A 25,827-nucleotide genomic window follows, 5' to 3' on the forward strand; every position below is an offset into this window, starting at 1 on the left:
CTCTGCTACATTCAGACCACGTGACCTCAAGCACATCACTTGACCTCTGTGAGTTTCCCCACCTGTGATACTTAGTTTGTAAGTAATGAAAGATTAACAAAGAATTTGTAAATAGTATCATCTGTCTCACAGGATTACTGTGAAAATCACATGAAACAATGTGAAAGGGCCTAAGGGGTGCACAGAATTCAACTGATTTTCTTTATTACTGAAAGACCCACAATAAAATCCAGAAAGGAAAAAAGGCAAACCTATCCAAAGGATAGAGTTGTATCTACATCTAGAAAATGCTTTTGTATATATTATGTGTTCAAACAGTTCAGTCATGTTGGGCAGACCCATGATGGGGTGGTGAGCTATAGAGCCTGAAACCGGAGGTCCTGCCGCTAGCTACTGTGGCTCAGTTATGCGGAGAGACCCGTCCACTGAGTGGAATGTTGTTCAGCTTGGAGTATGAAATAAAGAAAATATTTCATGTCGGAAGACAGCAATACGTTTAACTATTGATTAAGCAAAACACCACAATTCTGATGAAAAAATCATGCGTGGAAGTGCTCTCCTCCTGTCATACAGTTAGGCTCCATGCCTCCTCTTCTTGCCTCTACGTCTGGAAGGCCTGACCTCCTGGAAAGTGTGCACACCTTGCTTGATTAGTGGCAGGAGACGGAAAAACAGTTACAAATAATTCATGGTACATTATGGGCTAACAAGCCAAAATATCACTGAGCTAGGCCTCCCCAGGTCAGCCCCACATTTGGGCAGTTTACCATAACTAGGTTCATAAGGCCTGTCTTCTCTCTAATCAGCTGCTCATTCTAGGCAGAGAGCATGATTTAAGACTGCTCCCTCATGAAAGTACAACACAAAACGATGTTAAAGTTTAAAATGTCACATTCTAATTTAGCTTAAAGCCAAGAAATAGAACTCAGGGACTCAATCTCAGATAAAACTAGTGGACAAAGGGGCTCTGTGGCCACCCGCATTTGCTTTCTGGAATCCAACACCTGCCTTGTTTGGGTGGGCTGGGGAGGGACTGCTGAGCAGTCAGCATTCATCACTATCCTTCTGTCCTTCCTTGATACTTGGGTTAATGAGCTTTGGGAAAGAATTGTCTCTACTTCATTTTATCTCTCAGCTCGGGGTTCTCAAAGTGTGGTTCCCTGCTAGGGCTCAGGTTAGAGATGCTTCAGGTCAGTTCCTACAGTTTTCTATCCATCTGGCCATCAGTCCCACAGGCCCAGCAAGGAAGAAGGAAACTATTGCCATCAATCACTTTCATTGCCATGTTCAGTCAAGCACCCTGAGTGCTAAGCACTAAGTGCTTTCTTTCACAGAGACTGAAATGAACCTATACAAGAGACCTGTGTCTGTTGTTTCAATGACAGCTATGTGGTATTACAGTTGAGTAACTTGACGTTCAAAAGTTATGTATTATACCAACATGTCTTCAAATTCCTGAAAACAAATGAACTTGGGAAAATGTACTACTTTTGCTCTGACAAAAATATTTCCTACTCATAAATAATTAAATGAAATACAAATACCTGCCACATCTCTACCTTCTTTTTCACTTCCTCCTTTTCTGCAATATCATTTAAATTTGCCAGGGCTTTGGCTGCCAGTATTCTCCTTGCTTCAACACTCAACTCAGACTGTAAAGCCACATGTGCAGCAACTTCAGACAGGTATTTGCTGTTCTGAGTTTCATTCCCCAAGAACTGTGCTTTGGGACTGGACCCACAGTCCACAGGGCGGCGGCAAGTCTCACCATCCTCTGCAACAGAGCTTGGGCCACAACCACCACGACTTTCACACTCACAGTGGTACACTTTCTGTTGAGAACAGTTTGGTTCCTTAGGAATATTTGCAAAGTTTGGTGCGACTGGCTCCCCAGGGTTGTATGAACCTGAAATTCCTGAAGAGAAGGTTCTGCTTCGCTGTACCTCCTTTGGAACGCTCGTCCTATGGAACATTGATGATCCATCATCTTTGAGTCCCTCTGGGATTCCAAATTTAGTGTGATTCCAGAAAGAAAATGTATTGCGGACCAGCGTTTCCTTATTTAAATCTAGCTGTGGAGACTGTGGGGAGTAACAGTGGCTTATGTGCTTCTGCTGCCTGGGATTATGGCAAAGCAAGGCCTGGGCAGGCACTGTCCACGGAGTCCTCCCTTGCTCCAGAAGTGACTCCGCCCTTTTTAAATCTGAGTCACTGTAGCTGAGCTGCCTTTTCAGATGAGCCAGGGGCTGAAGACACTCAACATTCCGCCTCTTCCAAAGAGGGTTCAACTCTTGCTCACTGGAAAGAACCACATCCTGATTCTCAAAATCCATCACCACTGCATTGGGGGTGAAAGAGTCTGATGCATCACTATCATGTCTCAGTAACTCCTTATCCAGCTGCCTTGTGATCATCTCAGAAACAGTCTTTTCAATTTCAGCTGAGAGGCCAGGTATGTCTGCCACTTTTTCTGTCACCACTGGCCTGTTCTCAGCTAAGTCCAGCAGCAATTTGCAAACGAGGTGGATAATTTTTGGTATGTGTTTCAGAAGTCGTGCCTCATATCCGTGAAGCATATGTCGCTGACGAATGAGATACTGTGCTAAGGTGACAGCATGTGCCTTGGGGTCACAGCAAGAGAATATATTGCGAAGAGGAGTCAGAAACTGAGTAAATTCCCTTACACAGAGTAGCTGTCCTCGAGTTTGTATGGAATTAGGTCGCTTTGCCCGAACAAATATAATTGCTTGGTCAGCAGTCATTCTTGTTGCAAAAACTAAGTAACATGCTATTAAAACACCTAAACAATGAAGAAATGAAGATTGGCATGAGAAAATTTTACATTTTTATTTATTCTCTTTGATGATTTTAAAATTTGAATATGTATTAGGAAACCATATGAATACAGGAACATTTTAAGAACAATGATAACTTTTAAACTTTTGGTACAGGGGTTCACCTATTTACTTGTCTCTATGGTAACCCTCCCCCTGACTGAGAACCCTTGGTCACCTCTGTAGCCCAGGGCAAGAACAAGCACTGTCACAGTGAACCTGAGTAGGTGTGGAGTAAGGGAGGATGGCTGAGTGTGGAGGGCAATGACTGAATGAACTGATGACCTGGTTCATTTACCCTCATTATGCCCAACTCCAACATGGAAGAAAGACAATACTGCTTTCCACTTTGAACAGTTCTTAAAAATTTCTATTCAATCACTCCATACATTCTGCTTGGAACTTCCCACCCCTTTCATCTTTGACATCAGTTGGTGGCACATTCCAGACCTGCATTTTTCCCACTTGGGTATTTTTATCTTTGGCAACTATTCATTCTCACAATCTATTTTCTCTCTTGAAGTTTCTTCTTTAAGACTAAACTAATGCCTAAACTAATATATATTTTCCTCTAGATCATAGATACTTTTCTATAAGTACTTAATATTAAGGAAGACCACATTAATAGTGTAAAAATTATGTACTATCATTAATACTAAACTGAAATGAATAATAAAAATGTGATAAATTAATTTAAATAAAATAATTAACATCAAGTAAAAGGCAAATCAAAAGACATCTGTGTGATTCACGAAGGTTCTGAATCTCATTACATGTGAAAATCAGAACCTCTGAAAAATGCCTGTTTTCGTAGTATGAGGTAAGGTCCAACGTATCTTTTTCACTAGGATAAGGCAGTTCTTTAGGATAAGTATGATATATCTGCAGAACTATCACATGGAATCCCTAGAACAGTGAGATCTTGGCTCAACCATGAGAGCTGACAATCTGGAGCAGAACTATGTCCCCATCTGAAGATGCACCCCAGTAAGTGGGAAGGCCAGTGGTAAATACATGGGTACACTGTAAACAGAGTAAAACTCTGGTGTCTGGCTGGATTAGATGACCAATGAAGAGTCCATCCTTTTTGTGCCCTAGTATCAGCATTGCACTAATATTCTGCTGCATTTTAAAGTAAAATCATTGATTTTTACACAGAATTGCAGGCACAGTTAAGACTCTACAAACAAAATCCTTATAGCCATGGCTTTAAATCATGGTCCTGCCACTTACTAGATACAGCAAATTAACCTCCTTCAAAACCTAGTGTTGCTAACAACTTAAAAAGATTATTGGATGAAACAATGCTTGCTATTTCCATTATTATTTTGGTTAAGGAAGATAAAATTTTAAAGAGACATGTATTAAAAACAAAAGTATTGACTTTTTTCCTTTAAAGAAGAAAATCAGAAAGGTCATTCAGCTAGCTATGGAAACCTACCTATTTCTCAATATGATGCAGTTTTAACTCTAAACTATTCAAAAAATACTCTCATGGATATATGGTCACTGAAACTATCTATTTAAGATATTTCAAGTATCTTTTATTGACTTTCCATTTGACTCCAAACCTTTGATAGGAATTTGAAAACTATCCTTAAGAACTAGGAAATATTTTTCCTTATATGTTTAAATACACAGAAAGGCAATAAAACCACCCCCTAGAATTTACCTGTTCGACCAAGCCCTGCATGACAATGGATAGCTACTTTTCCTTCTTGTAAGGCAAATGTCATCACCTTCACCATATCTAAGATGGTGGTAAGGGACGCTACACCATAATCCTTCCATCCAAAGTTGTAGAAATAAACTGGACAATGAGAAAGAACAAGAAGAAATCAACATATAGGAGAAATACTTGCAAATACATTTGAAAAAACTGAGTGAAGCCATGACAGTATACAGCTGTAAAACACGCAGATCTCACTAGATGTGTAGACCTAAAATAACAGGCTTTTCCCATTTCCAGTAAAGCTACTGTTAGCATTTCTTAAAAAGCATATTCTGTATTATTTAACACATTTCCTGCTGAAACTCAGAAATAATTAATGAAAAGCAGGATTATACATTAAAGTTGATGACCTATGCCAAAATTACTCTACCATGGAGGGAAAGCATGCAACTTTGTTTAAGCATTAAAACATGTCTAACTGACTGATAAATGACATGGGGTGGTACATACAGATTTTTCTAACTAGTGGGATAAAAAAGCGAACATGAACTTCAGGTTGTAGAAGTGGCAGAGCCTGGTCCTTTCCAGCTTGGTGTGAATGATACATGTTCAGTGGATTCTACGCTACAGCTCCTGTGACAGAGCTTCTAGACTCGTCACAGAAAGAATCCCCGCATCCTGCCCACAGGGTAGAGCTATGCGGTAGGTAAAAGCACAAATAAGTCGTGGGTTCTAATCCTGTTGCTATGTTTAAGTTGTGTAATCCTGGGCAAGTCAGAACTTTCTCAGTCTGTGTGACCTCATATGTGAAGCAGAACAACAACTACACACACACACACACACACACACACACACACAGAGTTAAACGTTCATTTATTTATTTGGCTGTGCTGGGTCTTGGTTGCAGCATGTGGGATCTACTTCCTTGACCAGGGATGGAACCCGGGCCCCCTGCATTGGAAGCACAGTCTTAGCCACTGGACCATCAGGGAAGTCTCAGAACAACCGTATTACATGAATGCTTTAAGGATTAAATGAGATGACAGGTCTGACATACTGTTTATATTAATTATGCAGGTATTATTTCTATAAGGTCTTCTCTCAAGATCTCTCTCACAGGAAAAAAGAAATTCTGTACTATCAACATCAATACTAAATAAGATATTTAAAGACAAAGTTATCTCATCTTCACTTTTCAGAAGCCCTACTACTATGCATGAACTTTGTTTCCATCTCCTTTTTAATCTAAGAACTGAGCAGACAAAAGTCTCTGAGTTCTGTCCTTGGTAACATATGGAGAAGAGGTTGGAAGGACTTACTGCCAGCCTCCATGAAAGCTTCAGGAAGGTATGTGAAGCCACTTTCTTGTTCCAGAGGGTTCCCACAGCTGGCATGCTCACCAGGACGCTGAAGGTTAATGATACTTTTTATGCCATGGCTTAAAGGAAAAAGAAAAAAATTAGTCATATTGGGGAGGTAGTGTTAACAAAAAAATAACCATTTTTGGTATTAATAAACATTAACTACTCTTAAAACTTTATCTTACTTGAAATAAGTTCTTCACATTTCTGTTGGTAAAATGAAAGCACTTTTCTATTTGAAGTCAAAAGCAGTGGAAAAGAAGACATAAGCTGGCTTATTACAGTGGATAAACATGCAACATTTACCTTCGGAACTGCTCAATGATACAGAACTTCTCCAGGACCTCAGTGGATGGGCGTGCCATGGCCAGGATATTATCAGTGACCCTACAGTGGGAGGAGGGACTGATGAAATGCACAGAACTGAGAAAGCAAGATTTCAAGCCCTTACTTTTTCTATGATTTCAATAATACTGTAAGGTAAGAATCTCCTTATACAAATCTGGCTTCAATTCTGTATTATGATTATGGCTCTAAGAAACCCTCACTTCTTAAATCCTGGAAACAATTCCAGAACATAACGTATTTATGGACTCCAGCAAAGTATCCTCAAGGACTTTCATGAGATTCTAGCGGACATGACAGAATGATGGAGAAACCTCGACTGGCAGCAAAAGTAACATCCTGGATTAGTTATCCAGAGGTTACTGACTAAATGAGGAGGGCCAGCTGGGAGGCATTTTTAGTTACTTATTTATCTGTACCTCAGTCATCTAATGTGTTGAGTGAGGGTAATAGTGCCTGCCTCATAGGGTTGGTGTAAGAATTCAATATGATGTGACTGTAAAGTCTTTTAGCATAAATCCTGGCATGTGGTTATGCATAAATGCTGAGTTATTGTAATTTAGGAAAAAATATCACTTTGGAGTCAGTCAGGCCTGGTTTCAAATGCTGGCTTATCTATTTTCCAGCTGTGCAGCAAATTACTTAGTCTCTCTGGACTTCAATTCCTTATCAATAACATGACACTAACAATGCCTACTTAAAAGGGTTTTATGACCATAATAATTTCAAAATGTCTATCACTGTGACTGGCCTGTAACCAAATGGATGTTTACTGAGTGTACAAATGGATAGAGGCCCAGTAAATGGCTGTCACTCTCACTAGGGCTCTAACTTCCCTCTGTTCTGATCAGATTTCTCACCAGTGGTCTGGTGAAAGATACCTAAGATAGACTGTCACAAGCTGTGGGTTACAAGATCCTGAGAGGAGTAACAGAGACATCATGTGAGCAGGTCAGGATTCAGAAAGATACCATCTCTCGTGCCTGGGGCAATATCTAAAAACAGGGAACCACGAAGGTTTGGGATCTTGCAAATTTAACAGCACTTAGTGTAAGATTAGGAGAGATGTAATGTGAAAGCAGCAGAGGTGAAAACAAGATAGTTTAGTCAACAATAAACCAGAAATATTAATGTGACCTTAAGCTGCATTATTATAAATTTATGTATCTGACGACATCTCAGGAGTAGTGTTTGCTTTTTCATGACACTCTTTAAGAAAGGTAGTGATGAAGGTAGTGACAGTGGATCCCAGACTATAACACTATACCTGTACCCAACATATCCAATATGAAAAAGTACAGGGTTGGAGGCTAGTGAACTGGCTGACAAATATCAAATTTGTAAATGGAATCTTACTCTATAAAATGATTCACCAGCAGAGTTCTTTAAATAGTGAATTCCTCTGAGTGCATTCCAAATATGGTTTTAAATATCAGAATTTTTCAGAGATATCACTATATCAAAAAAGGGTATACTTGACAATTTGCTAATAATAATAAAAATAGCATGATTCAATAATGAATGAATTATACTTACATACCATAAACAATGAAAGCATTTTACATCATCTACTGAACCGACAACTTATATCACCCTCTACTGAGGCAGACTGGAAGTGTACGTATTTGTATGAAAATGCATCCTTTTATACAGAATACAGGAACAAAATAAAAATAAGGCTAAAGTTCACCTGCATGAAAGTGAAAAACTACCTAATTACCTCAAAATTTCTCAAATTTGTAGCTGAATATTTTAATTGTTTCTAGCACTCTCTGAAATTTAAAATCTATCTAGTTACCAATTCTTTAAGATACTTTACCTACAACATTCTATTTTATTAAAAAAAATAATCCTATAGGGATGGTTTTATTATTTCCATCTTACAGATAAGGAAACTGTGGTTCAGAGTGCCTGTGAGTAGGCCAGATTGTCAAGAGGGGAAGCCAGGGATGGAAGATGAGGTCCTCTGACTTCAAAACCCCACATTCCTTCTTCTACAGGCTACTGCCTGTGGCCATCACCTATACCTCCATTTCCTTTTCCTACTTAGCAGTAGGTGGGAGCTATCAAAGACTGACAGAATCACTTACCAGGACGAGTAGACACCTTTAATAGCTTGTTCCTGTTCACCCCAGCGGGCTGCATTTTCATACTTGCAAGCTTTGCCACCACATGCCATAGAACAGGCCACGTGTCCAGGAATGACATGCCGCAAACGCTCTCCAACTTTTGTATATTTTGGCGTAGGACGTCCTGAATTTCCTAGAACATACGAAGAAGGGAAGATTTAAAATCCTACTCTCCAAATGGAACAGTAAAAAGGGAAAGAGCTTCCAATTTCTCTCAGGATTGTATATGACAAGCTGGTGCTAAATCCCCTTCATTTTGTCAAGGAATAAAACTGTTTCCCTTTCATATAAGTGCACTAGCCTTCACTTCAGAAAAGGCCTTTGCACACAAGACTCTCCATATGGGCTACTGGTAATGAAAAGGAAGAAACTGTTACAGATCTTTTACAAAGAAATGAGTTTTACACAAGAACTACATTTTTAATGAAAAAAACATAAAATATTCAAGCATTTTCATCTCCTATTACATGTCTACTGAATCTCATAGCATAACAGACAATAAAAAGTATAATGCAGAATTCTCAAAATTTTAAAAGGTATAAACACAGCATAGCTTCTTTACAATCATTATATTTAAACTCAAAGGTGTGTCAATCTTTAAGAAGAAAAGGAACTTTACTTTTTCTCTCGGGGCAAGTTGGGTTTCTCTCAGCACAGCTGACAGAGGACATGGCCACCATCACCTGGAGAGAAGACGAGGAGAGCACCTTGGCAGCAGAGCCGCGCCGCGCCTGCTGCAGCCGCAGGATAGGGTCGGAGGCAGAGTGGCGACGGCCCTCGAAAAAGGAGCTGAGGAATGGCACAGCGGAGAGCCTCCGGGGTGGATCCTGCATGGTACTGGGCTTCCAGGAGGGAAGAGCTGGAGGCGAGATGTCAGCGCCAGCCTGCTCCATGATGAAGTTACACTGAGAACGTGAGCATCACTCTGCGTGATCTAACAGCCGTTCAGGATAGGCTGACTTGTTTCCATAGTGACAAACAAAGAAAGTACTGATTCCCACTCAGATCTGTACAAGCAAAATCCCTTATGAATGGATTGTGTTTAGAACAGATTGTTCGAATATTGGGAAGAATAACATGTATTTTAAATAGATTATACCTTAAATGTGACTTTTCTACTGTTTCTCAAATACCTCCAAAAAGATCTGACTGCTCAGAGAATTATATCTAAAATATTGTAATGAATTTAGAAAAATGTCTTTATGATGCAAACACACACATTATTAAAATACCTAAATTTTGTTCTTCCTTTCATATCTATTCTCTGAACATTTTGAAAAATACTCTCTTTCTACTCCTCTCTGAAACAGGGCAAATAAAAAGTTAATTGTAATAAAATGGGACATATGAGATACCTATAACATTATTAAAACATCACTTTTCAAAACCAAAAATCCCTCTATTTTTTGTTTAGTTGCTAAGTCATATCTGACTCTTTCTCAGTCTCATGGGCTATAGCCTGCCAGGCTCCTCTGTCCATGGGATTTCCCAGGCAAGAATACTGGAGTGCACTGCCATTTCCTTCTCCAGGGGATCTTCCTGACCCAGGGACTGAACTTGCATCTCCTGCACTGAAGGTAGACTCTTTATCAGTGGGCCACTTAGGAAGCCCCAAACCCTATATTATTTTATAGAACAATTTAAGAAACGCTTGGATAGAAGAAATAAAGACATCTTTAGGGCTGGTATACTAACCAAAAGACATTTATTTTCATATTTCTATTTTCAGAATGTGAAAATCCAATTCTTGGTTATTGGATAGTTACAGCAGTCATAACTACAGCCCTCAAAAACTCAAAAGACATGCTTCTGTGTCTTTTCTTGCTGACTAAGGGGAAAAGAGAAGCTTCAATAACGTCTTGGCAGAGACATAGGAAGAAAATCCACTAAGTATCACATTTTTTAAAGGAACTGGATGAGGGGGAGATTGCAACTTGAGGATAAAGGATATAAAGAACACAGAAACTCTAACAACCACCAATTGTCCGCCTCCTCTCTTGTTAATGTCAAACTGCAACAACCTCACCCCACGCGGTGCCTTTTTCTCTTTCTGTTTCTCCAAATGGTATTCTGGCCATGCGTAGATGGAAACAACCTATTGTCACAGATAGGGCTCTTTGCTTTGTTCTGTTCTATTTAAATAATTAGTAATGCTTTAAAACTTGCTCCTTTTAAAACACACCCCCATTTCTTCAAATGGGTATGTTTTGTCAAATAAGATACAGCAGCTCAATTTGGTGTCTAAATTTGAGTGTAGCACCCTGCCCCTGTCATTTTGTAAACAGCAATGAAAAAGAATTTCTTTTAATGTAGTCTATTCAGAAGGCACAGCTTCCACACAGTTTTAAAGGAAAGGAAAGTACAGAAGATGTGGTGCGGAAGGCAAGTTGGAACCTGATGTCAAGAAGCCCTAAATGCTCAAAATAAAAAGTCTGAGTCTGCTGTTGGGGAACAGAAGTCTGACTCAAGTTTCTCACGGTTAACACTCCCTGCAAAGACAGGGATTGGAGTCAAGGACTGAGGGCCTGCTGGGACAGTGACAGTAAGTGTGGGAGCAAGATAGTACAGGGGCGGACACTGCACTGCATGCCAGGACTTCAAGTCTAAGCAAGCAGCAACAAGACCCTTAAGTCAGTAAATATGGAGTCCGTAAGGAGAAGGTGCCAGAGAAAACCCAGCAGGCAATCTCCATATGAGATGAAAATGCACGTGAGGCAGCAATTAGGAGGCCTCAGCCAGTGAGCAGGAAATGCCTGATCTGTGCAGCTCTAAGGACATGAGCGTCCAAGTGACTCTGCTCTCAACAGTTCTGAAAATGAGAATGAAATTGATGAGGACAGGACTTGTCTGGACCAAGCTAAGGAAGGGAAGATTTTTGTATCATCTCAGGAATAATTTCTGCTGTGAAATCTTAAGGACTGGGCTGGCATCAAATAAACATGCAACCACATGGTGGCCTTGGTTACCAGACAGGGACACTGAGTTTGGGCTTTCAGAAAAGTGGAGCTGAAGGCAAACAGGAATCCAAAAGGTGACTGCAGTCCTCCCTCTCAGCATATTCTTGCCTTGCTCACTCACCTGGGGCACCCAGGGGTGCCGGGACACACTGGCACTGTCTGGTGCTGAACTGGAGTGCTGCCCACCTGTGGGCACCACAGACAGGGCAGAGGCCTCCACTTCCCCAAGACATGTCAGAATTGTCAACCTCATTGTTGCAAGCTCCAAACTATTCCTTGAAAAAATGCCCAATTCATAGCCAAATTCACCTTTAAAAATCAGTTTTTATTTATGCCAAATGACGTTACAATAGGGAAGAGTACCTTTCATTCCACCCCTAAACTCATCTTCCTTTTGGTATTTGTCCACAGACATGTGGATTTTCTACATATTTGTAGTCATAATTGCAAATAATTTCCCCTGCTTTTTCTAAGCAGCATAGCCAACACCTTCCCATTTTGCTTTAGTCTTCTCGTTTTCATTTAGTGGATGCACAAGAATTTGATGCATTATAATTTACCTAGTCATTCTTGAGCTGTTGAATATTTAGGCTATTATCAATTACATTGTTTAAAAATAAGGTATTATATATTTTCAGGATTAAAATTTTTTATTTCTATTTTTTCCTTCATTAAACTAGAGATGATAGGACTGGTGTGCAAAGCTCCTATTTTTATTTACTTGAGTCTTTACATGTTTGAACAACTAACTTTATAGAAGTGGAAAGGAGTAATATTTTTAGCAAATCACAGGTTTTTCCTGAGGTCAGAGAGGAACACAGCATTAAAATAAAGATCAAGAGATGCTGTCTCTGGTAAGCTCTTTTGCCAACCTCTGTGACCTCAGAAATCCATATCTCCACATGACCATGTTTTCATTCACAGAATGTTGCCAAAAAAAATCATGCCATGACTTTAAAGGGATTATCTTCTAATTCATGGAATAAAAGATGTTAGAACTTGTACCAAATTAGTACAAATTGGTCTCTCTTTTCTGTATTATTTTTAAAAATAGTTATTCATTTTGTGGATCAATTTAGTTACTAATACTCACACTTTTTGTTTCACACCTCTGTAAGACTTTGTATTACATCTTAAAAATCAATTAAAATTTTTAAATTGGGATGAATCATATAGATTGCTAATGATAAATTGTTCAGACTAACATTTTAATATTTATTTAAATTACCAATAGGAAAAAATGAAGTCTTTTCTTTAAATAAAAGGAGAAACAAGACTACTTAATTTCTATTTCATGTTTTATATAAAATGGAAGTGTTTTAAGCAAGAGTAATTTTATGAAGGGCCATATTTTCAATAGACACCTAAAAGCTGAAGAAACTTTTTTCTGACAGCCACAGAGAAAGGCTGTTGTTCTCCTTCAGCTGCTCAGTCCTGTCCGACTCTCTGCGACCCCACAGACTGCAGCACGCCAAGCTTCCCTGTCCTTCACCATCTCCTGGAGCTTGCTCAAACACATGTCCATAGAGTCTCATGTCCATTTAGTCACATGTCTATGTAGTCTCAGCCCTAAGTCAATAAAGGAGTCATTTCCAGGAACTAGACTAGAACACTGACTTTTCAGCTTCTTTTTTCCCACTTTTTATGACAGGAGGCTCACTTCTCACAAGGCAATTAACTATTCAACTGTTTGACAGCTCAGGATGTTTCCTACTGTGGAGTCAAAATCCATTTCTCTGTAAACACTGGTCCTGGCCCCTCCCTTTAAAAATGAAAAATACAGCATCTCTATGACTTGCAAGGTTTTCAAATATCTGAAGACAGAACTCCTCCAAGACTCCCCCAATTGCGGTCAAATCTTAATTTTTACAAACATTAATAGTTATTGTTTCCAGATCCTTCATTATAATTCCCTTTCTTCAGAGAGCCCCTCTATCCCCTGCCTCCCCTTTACAGATACAATTCTAAAAAAGAAAATTTGACTCCATTTGATATTTTCATTTGTGACCTGTTTCATTCTCACTAAGGTCTCTGATGGTCCTTTTTATAGTTTTTGTCTTATTTTTACTGCTTAGCACACATTCAACAGAATTGAACAATTTAGTTTTAATTTTAAAAATATTTGGAGAGGATTTTATTTTTTGATGCAATCTCAAACTTATAGAAAAGTTTTAAGTATAATACAAAGAATTTTTTTCCTTGAACCATTTGAGAATAAGCTGCAGATATGCTGCTCCATTACTCTAAGTTAGTGTATATTTCCCATAAAAAATTCTCCAAAATTCCCCCAAATTAGAAAATTATAATTGATATATTATTAGTTGCCCACTATTCCTCAGACCTCACACAAGCTCCACTGATTATCTCAATGTTCCTTACGGTAAAATCATACTACACAACGTTCAGAATCACACACTTAGTTTTAGTTGTCTTCTCATTTATTTCACTTTAGAACAAGTTCCTCAGTCCTTGATATCAATGCCTTTGGCTTTTGAAGAGTATAGACCAGCTATTTTGTAGAACATTTCCTCAATTTGGGTGTGTGTGCTTCCTCATAATTAGATCTAATAAGTTCTGGTGTTTATGGTGAAAAATGATATTTAGAAACCAAGTCCAGATGCTAGGTGTGGTCACTACTGTTAGAGTTGTTGCCTGCAGGCATTCTCAGTGGATAGAACTAAAGAATGCATACAATACATACATGCATACATACACATACACCACACATTTACATCCATATTTATATATGCATGCATTTATGTTGAAAACTGAGAGTTCATGCTGATGTTAGCAATTCTAATCCAACAACACAGGGCTCCTCCTAACAGCCGCTTTCCATAAATACACAGGGGCTTCCCAGGTGGCGCTAGTGGTGTAGAACCTGCCTGCCAATGCGGGAGATGTAAGAGACGTGGGTTCGATCTCTGAGCCAGGAAGATCCCCTGTTCTGTAAATAAGTTCATTTGTACCATTTAAAAAGAGTCCACGTATAAGCAATGATATCTGTCTTTTTCTATCTGACTTCATGTAATACCTGTCTTTCTTTATCTGACTTATTTCATTCAGTATGGCAATCTCTAAGTCCCTCCATATTGCTGCAAACAGCATTATTTCATTCTTTTTTATAGCCGAGTAATATTCCATTTGTACACATGTACCACATCTTCTGTATAGTTGTGTTTACATTGCCATTTATTTTGAGGAAATTTTTTAAAAAATCTCTTCATTTCATCATGAACCCACCGGTTTTTTAGTAGCATGTTGTTTAGTTTCCATGAAACCTTGTTTTCACTTCTCTTTCTGAGGTTAATTTCTAGTTTCATGCTCCTGTGGTCAGAAAAGATACTTGAAATTATTTACGCTCTTTAAAATTTGTTAGGGCTTGTTTTGTGTCCTAAAGAATGTTCCATGTGCTCCTGAAAAGAATGTATTTTCAGTTTTGTTCTTTTTTGGGGGGGGGTGGAATGTAATGTCCTGAGTACATCAGTTAAGTATAACCGTTGTATTGTGTCATTTAGGATCTCTGTTACCTTATTGATTTTTCTGTCTGGAAGATCTGTCCATTGCTGTCAGTGGGATGTTAAAGTCTCTTACTATTAATATATTCCCATCAATTTTTCTTTTTTCTTGCTAGCATTTGTTTTAGGTACTCCTATATTGGGTGCATATATGTTAGTGAGCGTAGAATCTTCTTGTATTGACCCTTTTATCAATATACAGTGTCCTTCTTTATCTTTCTTTATGGGTCTTGTTTTAAAGTCTATTTTGCTTGATATAAGTATTGTCACCCCTGCTTTCTTGTCATTTCTATTTGCATGAAATACCTTTTTCCATTCCCTCACTTTCAATCTATGTATGTCTTTCACCCTAAAGTTGGTCTCCTGTAGGCAGCATCTTGTTTTATTATCTAGTCTGCCACTATGTGTCATTTGATTGGGGCATTTAGTCCACTAACATTGAAAGCAATTTGGGGTGGGGGGGGCCACACTGCATGGCTTGTGGGATCTTAGTCCCCTGACCAAGGAATGAACTCGAGCCCTGGCAGTGAAAGAACAGAGTCCTAACCACTGGAATGCCAGGGAATTCCTTGTTTTTTCTTTTGTGGTTCCGTACTATATTAGTGTTGAGTTTTCTTTTTCGTTTTTGTGAATCTATGCTTTTGACCTGTGGTTACCCCAGTTTTCAAGTATGTTAACTCATTACTGTATCTACTTGTTTTACACTGGTAGTCATATTGGCTCAAACACATTCTAAAAGATCTACATTTTCTTTCTCCTCTCCATTTTATGATTTTTATATCCTATGTTTACACTTTCTGTTTATCCTTTTGCTATTTATTATAATCATTTTCACAAAAAATTTTATTGCTTTTCAAAACATATGTACTAGCTTAAGTGATCTTCAATCCTTTTATATATTTGCCTTTCCTACTGTGATTTTTTTTCCTTCCCTATAGATACTTGCTTTTTTCTCTTCAGAGAAGACCTTCCAGTATTTCCTTTAGAATAGGTTTAGTATTGCTTAATTGCTTAATTCTTCTAGTTTTTTGCTTATCTGAGAAATTTTTTATCTCTCCTTCTAAATGATAATCTTGCTGGGTTGAGTATCCCAGGTTGCAGGCTTTTTATTTTCAGGACTGAATGTATTGTGCTACTTCCTTCTGACGTGCAAAGCTTCTTTTTTTTTTTTTTTTTTTTTTTTTGTGCAACGCTTCTGTAGAGAAATCAGCTAATAGCCTTACTGGGATTTCCCTCATAACTGACTGTTTTTCTCTTACTGTCTTTAGAATCCTTTCTTTAACTTTCATCATTTTAATTATGATGTGTCTTGATATAGGTCTATTTGGGTTCATCTTGTTTGGGACACTCTGTACTTCCTGTACCTAGATATTTTCCCCCTTTCAATTTAACAAGTTCTCAGCAATAATTTTTTCAAATGAATTTTCAATCCCCTTATCTCTTTCTCCTCCCTCAGGAATCTCTATTATGTGTAAATTGGCATCCCATAGGTCAAATATGTTGCTTTCATTTTTTTTCATTTGTCCTTTTGTCTGTTAATTGTGATTGCGTGATTTCCATTATTCTATCTTCCAGCTCATTAATTCATTCTTCAGAATTAATTTGCTGTTTTAAAAATTTTTTATTTATTTTCATTGGAGGCTAATTACTTTACAATATTGTGGTGTGGTGGGTTTTGCCATACATCAACATGAATCAGCCACAGGTGTCAATAGAACTAGGCTGTCTCCACATCCTGAACCCCCTACCCACGTCCCTCCCCACCCCATCCCTCTGGGTTGTCCCAAAGCACCAGCTTTGAGTGCCCTGCTTCAAGCATTGAACTTGCACTGGTCACCTGTTTTACATATGGTAACATACATGTTTCAATATACATATTGTCTCAAATTGCCTCACCCTTGCCTTCTCCCACATGTCCAAAAGTCTGTTCCTTACATCTGTCTCTTTTGCTGTCTCCATATATATATGTTAATATACTGTGTTGGTGTTTCCCTTCCTGTTTCTCCTTCTTACTTCACTTTGTATAATAGGCTCTAGTTTCATCCACTTCATTAGAACTGACTCAAATGTGTTCCTTTTTATAGTTGAGTAATATTTCATTGTGTATATGTACCACATATCCTTATCCATTCGTCTGCCGATGTACATCTAGGTTGCTTCCATGTCCCAGCTATTGTAAACAGTGCTGCAGTGAACACTGAGGTACATGTGTCTCTTTCAATTCTTGTTTCCTTGGTGTGTATGCTCAGCAGTGGGATTGCTGGGTCACATGGCAGTTCTATTTCTAGTTTTTTAAGAAATCTCCACACTGTTCTCCATGGTGGCTGTACTAGTTTGTATTCTCACCAACAGTATAAGAGGGTTCCCTTTTCTCCACACCCTATCCAGCACTTTTGTAGACTTTTTGATGGCTGCCATTCTGTTCGGCGTGAGATGGTACCTCATTGTGGTGCTGATTTGCATTTCTCTGATAATGAGTGATGTGTTTGTTAGCCATTTGTATGTCTTCTTTAGAGAAATGTCTGTTTAGTTCTTTGGCCCATTTTTTGGTTGGGTTGCATTGAGCTGCATGAACTGCTTGTATACTTTGGAGATTAATTCTTTGTCAGCTGTTTTTGGAAAAAGGTATTTCATGCATTTCTCCCATTCTGAAGGCTGCCTTTTCACCTTGCTTATAGTTTCCTTCGTTGTGCAAAAGCTTTTAATTAGGTCCCATTTATTTATTTTTGTTTTTATTTCCATTACTCTGGGAGGTGGGTCATAGAGGATCTTGCTGTGATTTATGTCAGAGTGTTCTGCATGTTTCCCTCTAAGAGTTTTATAGTTTCTGGTCTTACATGTAGATCTTTAATCCATTTTGAGTTTATTTTTGGGTATGGTGTTAGAAAGTGTTCTAACTTCTTTCTTTTACAGGTGGCGGACTAGTTTTGCCAGCACTTGTTAAAGAGGTTTTCTTTTCTCCATTGTATATTTTTGCCTTCTTTGTCAAAGATAAGATGTCCATCATTTCTGTTTAATCGCTCAGTCATGTCTGACTCTTTGCGACCCCATGGACTGCAGCACACCTGGCCTCCCTGTCCATCATCAACTCCCAGTGTTTCCTCAAACTCATGTACACTGAGTTGGTGATGCCATCCAACCACCTCATCCTCTGTTGTCCCCTTCTTCTCCTGCTTTCAATCTTTCCCAGCATCAGGGTCTTTTCAAATGAGACAACTCTTCACATCAGGTGGCCAAAATACTGGAGTTTCAGCTTCAGCATCAGTCCTTCCAATGAACATTCAGGACTGGTCTCCTTTAGGATGGACTGGCTGGATCTCCTTGCAGTCCAAGGGACTCTCAAGAGTATTCTCCAACACCATAGCTCAAAAGCATCAATTCTTTGGTGCCCAGCTTTCTTTATAGTCCAACTCTCACATCCATACATGACTACTGGAAAAACCACAGCCCTGAGTAGATGGATCTTTGTGGCAAAGGAACGTCTCTGCTTTTTAATATGCTGTCTAGGTTGGTCATTACTTTCCTGCCAAGGATTAAGTGCCTTTTAATTTCATGACTGCAGTCACCATCTGCAGCGATTTTGGAGCCCTTCAAAAAATAAAGTCTGCCACTGTTTCCCTATCTATTTGCCATAAAGTGATGGGACTGGTTGCCATGATCTTCATTTTCTGAATGTTGAGTTAAGCCAACTTTTTCACTTTCCTCTTTCACTTTCATCAACAGGCTCTTTAGTTCCTCTTCACTTTCTGCCACAAGGGGGGTGTCATCTGCATATTTGAGATTATTGATATTTCTCCCAGCAATCTTGATTGCAGTGTGTGCTTCATCCAGCCCAGCGTTTCACATGATGTACTCTGCACATAAGTTAAATAAGCAGGGTGACAATATACAGCCTTGACATACGCTTTTCCTGATTTGGAACCAGTCTGTTGTTCCATGTCCAGTTCTAACTGTTGCTTTTTGACCTGCATACAGATTTCTCAGGAAGCAGATCAGGTGGTCTGGTATTCGCATCTCTTTTAGAATTTTCCAGAGTTTGTTGTGATCCACACCGTCAAAGGCTTTGGCATAGTCAATAAAGCAGAAATAGATGTTCTTCTGGAACTATCTTGCTTTTGTGAGGATCCAGCGAATATTGGCAAATTGATCTCTGGTTCCTCTGCCTTTTCTAAATCCAGCTTGAACATCTGGAAGTTCACAGTTCACGTATTGTTGAAGCCTGGCTTGGAGAATTTTGAGCATTACTTTGCTAGCATGTGAGATGAGTGCAATTGTGTGGTAGTTTGAGCATTCTTTGGTATTGTCCTTCTTAGGGGCTGGAATGAATACTGACCTTTTCCAGTCCTGTGGCCACTACTGAGTTTTCCAAATTTGGCATATTGAGTGCAGCACTTTCACAGCATCACCTTTTAGGATTTGAAATAGTTCAACTGGAATTCCATCACCTCTACTAGCTTTGTTCATAGTGATGCTTCCTAAGGCCCATTTGACTTCACATTCCAGGATATCTGGCTCTAGGTGAGTGATCACACCATTGTGATTATCTGGGTCGTGAAGATCTTTTTTTGTACAGTTCTTCTGTGTATTCTTGCCACCTCTTAATATCTTCTGCTTCTGTTAGGTCCAAACCATTTCTGTCCTTTATTGAGCCCATCTTTGCGTGAAATGTTCCCTTGGTATCTCTAATTTTCTGAAGAGATCTCTAGTCTTTCACATTCTACTCTTTTCCTCTATTTCTTTGCACTGATCACTGAAGAAGGCTTTCTTATCTCTCCTTGCTATTCTTTGGAACTCTGCATTCAAATGGGTTTATCTTTCCTTTTCTCCTCTGCTTTTCGCTTCTCTTCTTTTCACAGCTATTTGTAAGGTCTCCTCAGACAGCCATTTCACTTTTTTGCATTTCTTTTTCTTGGGGATGGTCTTGATCCCTGTCTCCTGTACAATGTCATGAACCTCTGTCCACAGTTCATCAGGTATTCTATCAGATCTAGTCCCTTAAATCTATTTCTCACTTTCACTATATAATCGTAAGGGATTTGATTTAGGTCATTCCTGAAAGGTCTAGTGGTTTTTCCTACTTTCTTCAATTGAAGTCTGAATTTGGCAATAAGGAGTTCATGATCTGAGCCACAGTCAGCTCTGGGTCTTGTTTTTGCTGACTGTATAGAGCTTCCATCTTTGAATGCAAAGAATATAATCAATCTGATTTCGGTGTTGACCATTTGGTGATGTCCATGTGTAGAGTCTTCTCTTGTGTTGTGGAAGAGGGTGTTTGCTATGACCAGCCTGTTCTCTTGGCAAAACTCTATTAACCTTTGTCCTGCTTCATTCTGTACTCCAAGGCCAAATTTGCCTGTTACTCCAGGTGTTTCTTTTTTTTTTCCCAATTATTTTTATTAGTTGGAGGCTAATTGCTTTACAATATTGTAGTGGTTTTTGCCATACACTGACATGAATCAGCCATGGATTTACATGTGTTCCCTATCCTGAACCCCCCTCCCACCTCCCTCTGCATCCCATCCCTCTGGGTCATCCCAGTGCACCAGCCCCGAGCACTTGTCTCATGCATCCAACCTGGACTGCCAATCTGTTTCACACTTGATAATATACATGTTTCAATGCTGTTCTCTCAGATCATCCCACCCTCGCCTTCTCCCATAGAGTCCAAAAGTCTGTTCTATACATCTGTGTCTCTTTTTCTGTTTTGCATATAGGGTTATCATTACCATCTTTCTAAATTCCATATATATGTGTTAGTATACTGTATTGGTGTTTATCTTTCTGGCTTACTTCACTCTGTATAATGGGCTCCAGTTTCATCCACCACATTAGAACTGATTCAAATGTATTCTTTTTAATGGCTGAGTAATATTCCATTGTGTATATGTACCACAGATTTCTTATCCATTCGTCTGATGATGGGCATCTAGGTTGCTTCCATGTCCTGGCTATTATAAACAGTGCCGCGATGAACAGTGGGGTACACGTGTCTCTTTCAGATCTGGTTTCCTCGGTTTGTATGCCCAGGAGTGAGATTGCTGGGTCATATGGCAGTTCTATTTCCAGTTTTTTAAGGAATCTCCACACTGTTTTCCATAGCGGCTGTACTAGTTTGCATTCCCACCAACAGTGTAAGAGGGTTCCCTTTTCTCCACACCCTCTTCAGCATTTATTGCTTGTAGATTTTTGGATAGCAGCCATTCTGACTGGTGTGTAATGGTACCTCACTGTGGTTTTGATTTGCATTTCTCTGATAATGAATGATGTTGAGCATCTTTTCATATATTTGTTAGCCATCTGTATGTCTTCTTTGGAGAAATGTCTGTTTAGTTCTTTGGCCCATTTTTCGATTGGGTCATTTATTTTTCTGGAATTGAGCTGCAGGAGTTGCTTGTATATTTTTGAGATTAATCCTTTGTCTGTGTCTTCATTTGCTATTATTTTCTCCCATTCTGAAGGCTGTCTTTTCACCTTGCTTATAGTTTCCTTTGTTGTACAAAAGCTTTTAAGTGTAATTAAGTCCCATTTGTTTCATATAGACTGAAAGTCAAGGGCTGGAAAAAAATATTTCATGCAAACAGAGACCAAAAGAAAGCAGGAGTTGCAATACTCATATCAGATAAAATAGACTTTAAAATAAAGGCTGTAAAAAGAGACAAAGAAGGACACTACATAATGATCAAAGGATCAATCCAAGAAGAAGACATAACAATTATAAATATATATGCATCCAACATAGGAGCACCGCAATATGTAAGGCAAATGCTAACGGGTATGAAAGGGGAAATTAACAATAACACAATAATAGTGGGAGACTTTAATACCCCACTCACACCTATGGATAGATGAACTAAACAGAAAATTAACAAGGAAACACAAACTTTAAATGACACAATGGACCAGCTAGACCTAATTGATATCTACAGGACATTTCACCCCAAAACAATCAATTTCACCTTTTTCTCAAGTGCACACGGAACCTTCTCCAGAATAGATCACATCCTGGGCCATAAATCTAGCCTTGGTAAATTAAAAAAATTGAAATCATTCCAGTCATCTTTTCTGACCACAATGCAGTAAGATTAGATTTCAATTACAGGAAAAAAACTATTACAAATTCAAACATATGGAGGCTAAATAACACGCTTCTGAATAACCAACAAATCATAGAAGAAATCAAAAAAGAAATCAAAATATGCATAGAAATGAATGAAAATGAAAACACAACAACCCAAAACCTATGGGACACTGTAAAAGCAGTGCTAAGGGGAAGGTTCATAGCATTACAGGCTTACCTCAAGAAACAAGAAAAAAGTCAAATAAATAACCTAACTCTACACCTAAAGCAACTAGAGAAGGAAGAAATGAAGAAACCCAGGGTTAGTAGAAGGAAAGAAATCTTAAAAATTAGGGCATAAATAAATGCAAAAGAAACAAAAGAGACCATAACAAAAATCAACAAAGCTAAAAGCTGGTTTTTTGAAAAGATAAACAAAATTGACAAACCGTTAGCAAGACTCATTAAGAAACAAAGGGAGAAGAACCAAATCAACAAAATTAGAAATGAAAATGGAGAGATCACAACAGACAACACTGAAATACAAAGGATCATAAGAGACTACTACCAGCAGCTCTATGCCAGGTGTTTCTTGACTTCCTACTTTTGCAGTCCAGTCCCTTATAATGAAAAGGAAATATTTTTCAGCTGTTAGTTCTATAAGGTCTTTTAGGTCTTCACAGAACGGTTCAACTTCAGCTTCTTCAGCATTACTGGTCAGGGCATAGACTTGGATTACCGTGATATTGAATGGGTTGCATTAGAAACGAACAGAGATCATTCTATTGTTTTTGAGATTGCATCCAAGTACTACATATCAGAATCTTTTGTTGACTATGAAGGCTACTCCATTTCTTCTAAGGGATTCTTGCCCACAGTAGTAGATATAATGGTCATCTGAGTTAAATTCACCCATTCCAGTCCATTTCAGTTCAGTGATTCCTAAAATGTTGATGTTCACTCTTGCCATCTCCTGTCTGACCACTTCCAATTTGCCTTGATTCATGGACCTAACATTCCAGGTTCCTATGCAATATTGCTCTTTACAGCATTGGACCTTGCTTCTATCACTAGTCACATCCCACAACTGGGTGTTGTTTTTGCTTTGGTTCTATCTCTTCATTCTTTCTGGAATTATTTCTTCACTGATCTCCAGTAGCATATTGGGCACCTACCCACCTGGGGAGTTCATCTTTCAGTGTCCTATCTTTTTGCCTTTTCATACTGTTCATGGGGTTCTCAAGGCAAGAATACTGAAGTGGTTTGTCATTCCCTTCTCCAGTGGACCACATTTTGTCAGAACTCTCCACCATGACCTATCCATTTTGGGTGGCCCTACACGGCTTGGCTCATAATTTCATTGAGTTAGGTGAGGCTGTGGTCCATGTGATTAGATTGGTTAGTTTTCTGTGATTGTGGTTTTCAGTCTGTCTGCCCTCTGATGGAGAAGAATAAGAGGCTTATGGAAGCTTCCAGATGGGAGAGACTGACTGAGGGGGAAACTGGGTCTTGTTCTGATGGGCAGGGCCATGCTCAGTAAATTGTTAATTCAACTTTCTGTTGATAAGTGGAGCTGTGTTGCCTCCCTGCTATTTATCTGGGGCCAAACTATGGTGGAGGTAATGAAGATAATGGTAACTTCCTTCAAAAGATCCCATGCAGGTACTGCTAAACTCAGTGCCCCCAACCCTGCAGCAGGCCACCACCAACCCACACCTCCGCTGGAGACTCCTGGAAACTCACAGGCAAGTCTGGGTCAGACTCTTGTGGGATCACTGCTCCTTTCTCCTGGGTCCTGGTGCACAATGTTCTGTTTGTGCCCTCCAAGTATCTAGTTCCCAGTCCTCTTTAAGTTCTGGCAGCTCTATGGTGGGGTTAATGGCAACCTCCTCCAAGAGGGTTTATTCCATACCCAAGTCTGCTGCACCCAGAGCCCCTGTCCTTGTGGCAGTCCACTGCTGACCCTTACCTCCACAGGAGATGCTCAAACACAGTTCTCTCTCAGTCTCTGTGGGGTCCGTGGGTCCTGGTGCACACAAGGTTTATTTGAGCCCTTTTAGCGTCTCTGGCGGGAATGGCGTTTGATTCTAAACACGAATTTGCCCCTTCTACCATCTTGCTGGGGCTTCTCCTTTGCCCTTGGACATGGGGTATCTCCTCACAGCTGCTCCAGCGCCTACCGTCTTACTGGGGTTTCTCTGACTTGGACGTGGGGTATCTCCTCACAGCCGCTGCTCCAGATCTTGGAAGTGGGGTATCTCCTTCTCCCCTCAGCTGCTCCAGTACCACTCAGCTGCTGCTCGCCGCTCCAGCACCTAAGGTGTCCATAAGTGTGTGGATTTATCTCTGGGCTTTCTATTTTGTTCCACTGATCTATATTTGTCTTTGTGCCAGTACTATACTGTCTTGATGACTGTAGCTTTGTAGTATAGTCTGAAGTCAGGCAGGTTGATTCCTCCAGTTCTATTCTTCTTTCTCAAGATTGCTCTGGCTGTTCAAGGTTTTTTGTGTTTCCATACAAATTGTGAAATTATTTGTCCTAGTTTTGGGACAAATACTGTTGGTAGCTTGATACAGATTGCACTGAATCTATAGATGGCTTTGGGTAGTATACTCATTTTCACTATATTGATTCTTCCAATTTATAAGCATGGTATATTTCTCCATTTATTTGTATCATTTTTTATTTCTTTTATAGAAGGGGATCGTTTCCTTAATTTCTCTATTTTCTTATTGTTAGTGTATAAGAATGCAAGAGATTTCTGTGTATTAATTTTATATCCTGCAACTTTACTATATTCATTGATTAGCTCTAGTAATTTTCTGGTGGTGTCTTTAGGGTTTTCTAAGTAGAGGATCATGTCATCTGCAAACAGTGAGAGTTTTACTTCTTTTCCAATCTTTACTTCCTTTTATTTCCTTTTCTTCTCTGATTGCTGTAGCTAGGACTTCCAAAACTATGTTGAATTGTAGTGGTGAGAGTGAGCATCCTAGTCTTGTTCCCGATTTTAGGAGAAATTCTTTCAATTTTTCACCATCGAGGATAATGTTTGCTGTAGATTTGTTGTTTATGGCTTTTATTCTGTTGAGGCATGTTCCTTCTACGCCTGCTTTCTGGGAAGTTTTTATCATAAATATGTGTTGAACTTTGTCAAAGGCTTTCTCTGCATCTATTGAGATAATCATTAGTTTTTATTTTGTTAATATGGTGTATCACATTGACTAATTTGCAAATACTGAAGAATCCTTGCATCCTTGGAATAAAGCCCACTTCGTCATGATGTATGATCTTTTTAATATGCTGTTGCATTCTGTTTGCTAAAATTTTGTCAAGGATTTTTGCATCTATGTTCATCAGTGATATTGGGCCTTTATCTGTTTTTATTTGGGAGTGTTCTTGTTCAGCATGCATGTGTTCAGTAATTTTGGTGCATGGGCTACATTTGGTATGGATGCCTGCCATGTCTTTCCTCAGGGTGTCCTGGCCATTATCCTCTTGGGAGAGAAGGGTGTGTGTGTGTGTGTGTATGTTTGTGTGTGTGTTTGGTATTTGGGAGAGAAGGGTGCGTGTGTGTGTGTGTGTGTGTGTGTGTATGTGTGTGTGTGTTTGGTATTTGGGAGAGAAGGGTGTGTGTATGTGTGTTTGGTATTTGGGAGAGAAGGGTGTGTGTGTTTGGTATTATGGTGACCAGAGCGTGCAGTCAATGTTGGGTAGAGCCTTCTCCTTGTTCTTTGATAGTCGCAGCCCTGCTGGGGGCAGGATTTGCTCCTCAGCTGTAGGACTAGAAGCCCCCAGCTCTAGTCCTAGGCTGCAGTATGAGGTACTCGGGCTTGGACTACCCCTTGTGGGAAAGAAGCTGCTGCATATTCCTCTCCAGGACTTGTCCACTGTGCTCAGTGATGTCAACTGCCACCCAGTGTGTGCACCCACAAAGTACACTATTGGAGGCACTG

General features: G+C 39.3%; 1 protein-coding gene across 3 annotated transcripts in view; it reads right to left on the minus strand.

Annotated features, from left to right (window-relative positions):
* Positions 1 to 25,827, minus strand: part of PTPDC1 (protein tyrosine phosphatase domain containing 1) — a 69,932-nt gene that overhangs the window by 7,912 nt on the left and 36,193 nt on the right. For 2 of the 3 annotated variants that reach the window (XM_043927539.1, XM_043927538.1), the window contains 5 exons: positions 8,303 to 8,474; positions 6,174 to 6,254; positions 5,826 to 5,944; positions 4,507 to 4,644; positions 1,545 to 2,800 (listed from right to left, as the gene is read on the minus strand). In XM_043927539.1, the coding sequence (XP_043783474.1) occupies positions 1,545 to 2,800; positions 4,507 to 4,644; positions 5,826 to 5,944; positions 6,174 to 6,254; positions 8,303 to 8,391 (1,683 nt within the window). In that variant the 5' untranslated portion in view covers positions 8,392 to 8,474. Of the gene's footprint in view, positions 1 to 1,544; positions 2,801 to 4,506; positions 4,645 to 5,825; positions 5,945 to 6,173; positions 6,255 to 8,302; positions 8,475 to 8,960; positions 9,765 to 25,827 lie in introns of those variants that run through there. The other variant, XM_043927541.1, reaches the window with a different exon arrangement.

Source organism: Cervus elaphus, chromosome 16 (assembly GCF_910594005.1).
Source record: "Cervus elaphus chromosome 16, mCerEla1.1, whole genome shotgun sequence".
Taxonomy (NCBI): Eukaryota; Metazoa; Chordata; class Mammalia; order Artiodactyla; family Cervidae; genus Cervus; species Cervus elaphus.